Here is an 8342-nt window from a genome sequence, read left to right as displayed (position 1 = left end):
ATCTAAATGCTAAAAGCAACCCTGTGATCTTCCAAAATTTCCACGATTCGATTCGATGGTTTAAAGGGAAAAAGTGGCAACATTGCTTTTTCGAGTATACAGTTGCTAGCTGCGTTTCAGTGATCGCCGATCGAGATTTCTTTTATTTTGCATTACATATTTGGATAAAGAAAAGTTAAGCAAATTCAACATCGATTTCATGCTGATAGAAATCTGGATCAATTTGTGATCAACTCTGTTTGGTTCGTTTCCTAATTAAGTGAGGAAATTTTAATTGACAGCACCGACAAATGAATATATACACAAACAAATGTTCGGTTATGGTTAAAACAGTTCAAGTTTTTGTATTGAATTTTTGGTTTGAAATTTATTTTTTCCTTTTCAGTAGGGTTTTTGCACATTATCTTCTGCGTGAGAATTGATCGTAATATATACGCATCTAAATAAGAGACTGGAACACGGCTGTTTCTCAAAAGCATACGATTTCGAACTCGGGTAAATGTACATTTGCTAAATGCTATAGCATGAACGCTCTTCGAAAACATATGTTCGAAAGTGCTAAATGTTGCATTTTAAATGCAGCAAAAACGCTGCATTACGTGATCTTGTATTTTTGGTTCATGTAGAAAATGCGCCTGGATTTTCACGTTTAACTGCACCTTTACCGGCCGTCTTCACACGCTTGGAAATCTCGCAAGCGAGATAGAGAAGTGTAAAGCAAGTTGCACTCACACTTTTTTCTAACACACTCGCACTTTTACAGCCTGAACGTCGACTTGATATAAATTTTTCATTTCAAATCGTGAGGCAACTTCAAAGTCATGAATTTCGTCTAGCAGTATGTGCGATCAACTTGAAACCAAGTTCTAGAAAAGTATCGAGCTCTCGATACTACTCAGTACTCATGAAAAGTATCGAAATTCCATACTCGATACTCGTATCGTTCTATAACTAATAGAAGCATCTCTTAAATTTGACAAAAACTGAAATTTGTTTTTACATTGGTATTTTCAAAAGGACGGACACGATGGCTTTGGGACCACAACACGTGTTGAGCTTTTCTCCTGATGGTAAATTATTTGCTTTTATTAACGATCAGGGAATCCTCCGGATATGGGACACAGAGACCAATGAATTAAAACAAGAGTACACGCCAAACCTGCAATTGTCTGGCCCATGCACCGCACTCACGTGGGTCATTGTCGCCTCTTCAAGCTGTGAACTAACAGAAGGAAGGAAGGTTTGAAATATACATATATTTTTTTTATATACACATTTATTGTTGTTTTCATTTTTTTTGTTAACTTGGTAGTCCAAGAAAGCTCGGAAGTCACATACGGGCCTAACCAAAGATTCTGAANGAAAAGTATCGAAATTCCATACTCGATACTCGTATCGTTCTATAACTAATAGAAGCATCTCTTAAATTTGACAAAAACTGAAATTTGTTTTTACATTGGTATTTTCAAAAGGACGGACACGATGGCTTTGGGACCACAACACGTGTTGAGCTTTTCTCCTGATGGTAAATTATTTGCTTTTATTAACGATCAGGGAATCCTCCGGATATGGGACACAGAGACCAATGAATTAAAACAAGAGTACACGCCAAACCTGCAATTGTCTGGCCCATGCACCGCACTCACGTGGGTCATTGTCGCCTCTTCAAGCTGTGAACTAACAGAAGGGAGGAAGGTTTGAAATATACATATATTTTTTTTATATACACATTTATTGTTGTTTTCATTTTTTTTGTTAACTTGGTAGTCCAAGAAAGCTCGAAAGTCACATACGGGCCTAACCAAAGATTCTGAAGGAAATTATCTTGCTTTGGGGACAAGCAATGGCCACATTTCGCTTTATTCTTATGCTTTGGGCAAGGTAAGCTAAAATGATATACTGCATACTTATATATCGTCGTTAAAAGTAAAAAACCGCGTATGAACAAAATGCAAAACCGCGTACGTGAGGTTGCATAAATTAATTTCTAGATAGTAAAAACACTCATACTTCAAAATTGTTCTCTTTTTATAAAGCGATCGTATTTCTGGCTAGTATATTTCAGGACGAATGGATAAGGATTCATCAAGAACTTGTCCAAACAAAGAACAAATCCAATTTTTGCCAGCAAATGTCAGTTACGCGGTTTTGCAGAATGACGATACGCGGTTTTGTACTTTAAACGACGATATGTAAATTACAAGCAAAATAGTTCCGCACGTACATGTGTTTATTATTCTAGATTGAAAGAACCTTAAAGGGCGAAGGGCATAGTGGAAAAATCACTTGTCTAACACAAGATGGTAAAGGTAACCTCTATAGCAGCGGGGAAGATTGTCAGATCCTTGTGTGGTCACTTTCGGACGAAAAGCAGCTGTCGTCATGGTCGGTGGGCACAGAAAAGCCATACAGTATTGTCTACACGAAAAAATCTAACAATATAATAGTTGGAGGCAGACAAATTAAAGTTTATTCAGTGGCTTCGCAGGAATTAGTGCAAACGTTTACCGGACATACGTCAGATATAAATTTAATGAGTTCACTAGTGTTAGACGACAGCGTCGAATATATATTAAGCACTTCACGAATGGACCGCATAATATGTTTGTGGAATGTTGGTAAAAAAGGAAGAAATAAAAGCGCAGCTTGCACTCTTCTCATGGAAGACGTGGCACACTGTCTCACTAGCCAAGTGGATAATGAGAGCAATTTGCGAGTGGCTAGTGTAACACGAAGCGGTGTTATTCACATGTACCTGATTGCTGCAGACAAGTTAGTTAAAAGTGTTTAGTTTCTAGTCATATTAAGCTTTGTAATCTCATTGCAGCGTAAAAGCAGAAAAACCCATTAAACCAAAACTAACGATAAAATTGGCATCAGATAGCACCACCGTGATTGCTCCAATACCAGTCGTTTCAGTCTCCTTACAGCACAATTATCGTTCACAAGAATTGATTTTTGGATATGGAAGCTCCAGCTTCTTAGTGTTCGAACGTTTAACACCAAATTTCGAAGAAAAGTTGCAAGTCTTAATCCGCACCGATCCAAAATCTCTTTATCTGACGCAAGGAAAAGCATCTAAAAAAGATGCCAAACTCGGTGTCGCGCAAAAGACCGTCACACCTATTGTCAACGAAGCCGATGTAAACTACAAGTCCTCAGTGACAGTTTCAAGAAAGAAGTTGAAGGCCTTTGAAATGCCGATGGAATCACGTTTACAAAATTTGAACATAAATGCAATACCAGGCGGAGGAGCGCCTCAAGCACAAAGCAAAGTGCAGCTGCTCGTTCAGGCTTTACATAGCAAAGACAATGTGTAAGTATTAATGATTTTTTTTTCTTTCCAGCAATGTTGTGGAAAGCTTTGGTTACCTCTTCTATTAATAATTTGCTCTTTTTGTCATAGACTCTTACGTTCTGTATTGCATACTCACGACATTAAAACCATACAACTGACCCTCCTTAAATTACCCGTGCACTATGTGGGCCCATTGGTCAATGAGTTAACGCAATTCATGCAGCAGAAACGCATGAAGTAAGTTCTTCCACAAATAAAATTGATTCTCATCACATTTCGAATTAAAATACTATTTTCCAGTGTTGAATATGCAGTGGATTGGCTGAAAATTCTAGTTCAGACGCACTCCAGTCAACTCATGGCTTTAGGTTCTGAAGATCTGTTAAATAAATTCGGTCCCTGTATAGGAATAATCGAACATCGTGTAAATTGTCTTAAAGAATTATCAAAGTTAGTTTATTTTCTATATTTTAGAAGTTGTGATTAATTATTTATTCATAGAGTCGCTGGGCGTCTGGATTTGTTGATTAATCAAATAAAACGCAACACGAACGAAGACAACTTAAACACTGCAAATGCATTAGTATATGAAGACAATGGTATACTAAAAGTAAAGGAATTTTCGAATATAATCTTTTAATTGGAAAATGTATTACAGATTCCTCAGATTCTGAACTGGACGATGCTGGCGAAAAGAGTTCACCCGACGATGAATGGGATGAAGATCCTGAAGACATCGTTGAAAATATGGACCAGGATGGCGAAGACAACGATGACAGTGAAAATGAAACGGATAGCGATGCAGAAAATGAAGAGGAGGTGGAGACGTAAAAATTCTGCAAATGAATCATATTTCGTTTTGAGTACGTAGTTAGTATTCATTTTTTATCGTATGCATTTTCCGTTATATTCAAAGAACGCATTGGAAAATGTGTTTAAAAATCTACGAAGAAATACTACTTCATTTCAAAAATAAAACTTACTAAAATAACGTAACTATTTAGTTGAAAGGAATTTTTAGTCATTTGAAATTTTTCTACATCAATGTTTAAAAACATTTAGATCCTAAAAAAAAAGTTGCTGAATACTTTCCTAAAACGTAATCATAAATAATCCAACAGGGAACAGCTTCTTATTACAACGCTTTTATCAACTTGCAATGTTGTGTGTCCAGACACCATTTGAGCTATAAAAACTTGGCTTTGCAAAGTTCCTATAAAAAGTCTAGTGCGTATCGTCATTCTGCAAACCTGCGTAACTGACATTTGCTGCCAAAAATTGGATTTGCTCACACAAGCTCTTGGGTCAATCCTTATCCATTCGTCCTGAAATAAACTTGCCAGAAATGCGATTGCATTATAAAAAAAGAGAACTATTTTGAAATATGCGTTTTGTTGATACGCGATTTTGCACTTTAAACGACGATACATATTTATTTAAAACACTTAATACTAAATCAATCATCCGTTAAAATTAAAAGAAAAATAATTAACTAAAATTAAAACTGTCGTTTTTATTAAATACACAATTGGAACACATAAATTTGATCAATTAGGAGAAGAGACACAGAGACAGAGAAAATAGAACAGCCATATCACAATCACATTCATCATAAAGCATTAAAATAATTATGAATTATCACCTTGTAGTTAGTAGTATTTATAACAGCCTTGAAAGATTCAGGAATGGAATTCCAGAGCCCCACATCATTAACGAAGAACAGCCTTGATGAGGGTAAGTAGGAGTATTTAGGGAGAATCAGATTATGATGCCTGCTTGACCTTGTTAATCTTAACTTCTCGTGTACGTACCTTGGGGTTTGGAATTCTATTAGCTTGAACATAAATATACAATTTATTGAGGCTAGGTAATTAAAAATGCTGCATCCCAGAATTATGGTTCAGCTCAGAGTACGTTGTTTGCTACACAATGAGTTGAATAGCTAACTTTCCTCTTGTCTCAAAAGGTGTAAATGACGCTGACATTCGTAGTCTGCGTAAAACAACATACACATTACTTACAACTTTATTTATGTGGTCAGAACAGCTCAACATGGAATTGACAACGACGCCTAAATTTCTTATTTTGTCAGTAAACATGAGGGCACTATTACCAACAAACGAAATTGCTGACAGGTCACTATTAATTTTGAAACACAAATCTTACACAAGACCAACACGGCTGGACAAATACAATTGAATGTCGTCAGCATATGCGTGGATATTGACATACTGACACACAGTAAAGATATCATTAACAAAAAGACTAAACAAAAGAGGACCAAGGAAAGAGCCCTGTGGCACACCGGAGACAACATTACAAGACATTGAGGAAGCAGTCTTGCCCGTCACCTTTTGCGGTCTCCCCGCAAGGTAGCTGGTCATAAGTTTAATAGAGATGCCAGAAAATCCAAAGAAATATTTAGTCTTTTTGCAAAGAAGGTCATGATTTACTAAGTGAAATGCTTTAGAAAAGTCCAGGAGGCAAAGACGAGTTAAATCGCTATTGTCAAGTCGTATCCCTATGTCATCAAGAATTTTCAGCATAGCCGTAGTGCAGCTATGCTTAGGTCAAAACCCTGACTGCAGTGGGGATAACAGATTATTTTTTTGAATTAATAATGAAATTTGCGCTGCCATCAGTTACTCACACACTTTCGAAAAAGCTGGCAATATACTTATCGGCCTATAATAACTGAGGCTAGTAGCAATACATTCATTACATTATTACAGCCTTCTTCAATTCTGTTATGAAACAGTGATTGATAACATGCGTTAGTGTGCCCAGAATAAATGGCAACACAATCTTCACAAATTTCAAAGATATGCCATCCTCACCAATGGCATTGGACTCGATACCCATAAGAAGCCTCAAAACTTCTGCCTCGGTTACACCGCCAAATTCAAAATTTTTCTTTAATGACAAAATGGTTAGTAAAGTTTTGAGCTGGAGGACTATTCCTGATTTGCTCACACAAGCTTTTGGCACAATCCTTATCAATTTGTCCTGAAATTTAGTAGCCAGAAATGTGATAGATTTATAAAACAGAGAACCGTTTTTAAATATGAGTGTTTTTACATTCTGGAAAATAATTTATGCAACCTCACATACGCGGTTTTGCATTTTATTGATACGGGTTTTGTACTTTAAACGACGATTTGTATGTACATTCATAAATATGTATGCACATTTGTCAAACGTTAATCAAAAATTCGTTCATCAATAGATTCAATTAAAAATGTATGTGCACTTGTGATCAGCTAAGTAAGCCAGCAACATTTTGATAAATTTTGGCTAGTAATAATGTGCAAGTCTTAAGTTGCTAAAGAATCGCGTTGATTTTTAATAATTTTTTTTCTGACTTCATGACGCATGACACAGTTGAATGCGTGATAGATTTTTCGTTTCAAAACTGCAGTAGGCACATACAGACACTCTGTTATGCGCATCATGATGTTAGTGCAAAGGCGAATTAAGCACAACACATCACTAATGCTTTTTGAAAACAGGAAACATGAAAAAACACAAACAACACAACTTGCAAGCTTTCACAGGCGAAATATAGGAGCTTTTACAGCATTTGCCGCCAAATGGCGCGCTGCTACTGCGGCGCAAGCCTTACAACAACAAAGCACATAATGACTGCTGCCATTTTTTCATACCATGCACTTGGCAGAGATTTGCCAAATATTTTCAAATACTCTTCTTTCACTCATTTTAATATTTTACACTTTCAATTTCACTTTACACACATGCATTAGCATACAAGCTATTGAAATAACATTAATTTAAATAAATTTCACTAATTTTTACCACTTTTTCAATGATTTAAACCGGTCGCGCACAGAGTCAAATTTTTCGTAACGACGCAAGAGCTCTCAAATTATGACTGCGGTAGTTCCGGCTCCTTCGCTCGGCCGGGAAAAGCTTGCATCGGTATGTGTCATTGGAAGTGCATACATAGATACGAGTACATGTACACCTGTGCATGTGATTTTGTGTGGAAGGCAGAATGCGTAAATTGCGTATTATGAAATATGATATATCAAAAGATTGGAAGGACGCTCATTTGACCTCGCGTTGATATTTGCATACAAATTATGATCAACCTGGCCGTCTAAGGAAGATACAGAAACTCCTTGCCATCATCGGAACTGCGAGACAATTCTCATAGCGGAAAAAAAATTTGCATACATACATACATATATGGAAATATTCATACATACATACATACATACATATGTATTTGGCAAATGACTAACTCCGAGCTTGCATTTTTTTTACTAGAATTTAATGGGCTGCAAAACTGCATACTCAAAAAAATTAGGAAAAAAATCTGATTAAAAAGTTGAAAATTTGCTGAATTTTCGCGCGTTTTGCACAAAGTTTAGGAATCATCATATTTTTATGTTTTTTGTTGTATAATGAACCATATTTATACACAAAATTGACGGGAAAATATCAAACAAAATTGAAGTAAAAGGTATGAAATTTTAAGAAAAAGCAATTGCTTAGTTTTTATTCATACGGCCCATTGTGAAAAATTTACTGTACCAATACTTTGCTCCGGCAGTGTATGTATAAAATTTTTAATTTTTTTTCTAGTCAAGAAGCTTTTGATGCAACCAGAGATGCTCCGGACTAGAGATGGGCACGGGCCGGGCTTTTGGCAGGGCCCCGACGGGCCCCTGCGTAAGCCCGCGGGCACGGGCCGGAATATTTGCTGTCAGCACGAACTCGTGCGTGCCTGGGCGTTGAGTAAAATTTCATAAAGGCACGAATACGCACGAAAAAGCCCGTTGCTAATACCAAAAATTTAGATGAGCTTTTGTTTTTATACAAAAAAAAAATAGTACATATTTAAAACTCTTTTGATAAGAGAAAAGGAAAGAAGAGAAATATTTGGAAACCGATAGAAAAAATATGATACTTAGTAGTTTCGTTTACATACATATCTGTACATAAAATACCTTCCACTTTTTCTACTTTCCAGAAAATATATTATACAAATCTTTGATGTAAAATATTAGTTGCGATCCCGTAG

At 36.3% G+C, this 8342-nt stretch overlaps 1 protein-coding gene across 2 annotated transcripts; it reads left to right on the top strand.

Moving 5' to 3' along the window:
• Positions 1–863: 863 nt before the first annotated feature.
• Positions 864–4357, top strand: LOC108368912 (WD repeat-containing protein 43). Of its 2 annotated transcripts, none has more exons than XM_017623880.1 (8): positions 864–1240; positions 1768–1881; positions 2243–2772; positions 2828–3316; positions 3407–3535; positions 3599–3748; positions 3800–3897; positions 3957–4357. In XM_017623880.1, exons 1-8 carry the CDS (start codon positions 1028–1030, stop codon positions 4127–4129), a joined length of 1896 nt encoding a protein of 631 aa, XP_017479369.1. In that variant the 5' UTR covers positions 864–1027; the 3' UTR covers positions 4130–4357. The 2 variants fall into 2 exon arrangements, with proteins under 2 accessions (XP_017479369.1, XP_017479368.1); XM_017623879.1 differs by lacking the exon at positions 864–1240 and adding an exon at positions 1391–1695.
• The last annotated feature ends 3985 nt before the right edge of the window (positions 4358–8342 follow it).

Source organism: Rhagoletis zephyria, unplaced genomic scaffold, assembly GCF_001687245.7.
Source record: "Rhagoletis zephyria isolate East Lansing unplaced genomic scaffold, Rhagoletis_zephyria_1.1 Rzeph_scaffold_03382, whole genome shotgun sequence".
Classification (NCBI taxonomy): Eukaryota; Metazoa; Arthropoda; class Insecta; order Diptera; family Tephritidae; genus Rhagoletis; species Rhagoletis zephyria.
Note: the sequence above shows the minus strand (reverse complement) of the source record. Positions and strands in the feature narration are given on the sequence as shown.

Excerpts from the sequence above, each read along its gene's own strand:
- LOC108368912 (XM_017623880.1), top strand. The coding sequence starts at position 1,028 with ATGGCTTTGGGACCACAACACGTGTTGAGCTTTTCTCCTGATGGTAAA. Across the intron at positions 1,241-1,767 it reads AACTAACAGAAGGAAGGAAG|TCCAAGAAAGCTCGAAAGTC; the intron begins GTTTGAAATATA and ends TTAACTTGGTAG. Across the intron at positions 1,882-2,242 it reads ATTCTTATGCTTTGGGCAAG|ATTGAAAGAACCTTAAAGGG; the intron begins GTAAGCTAAAAT and ends TTATTATTCTAG.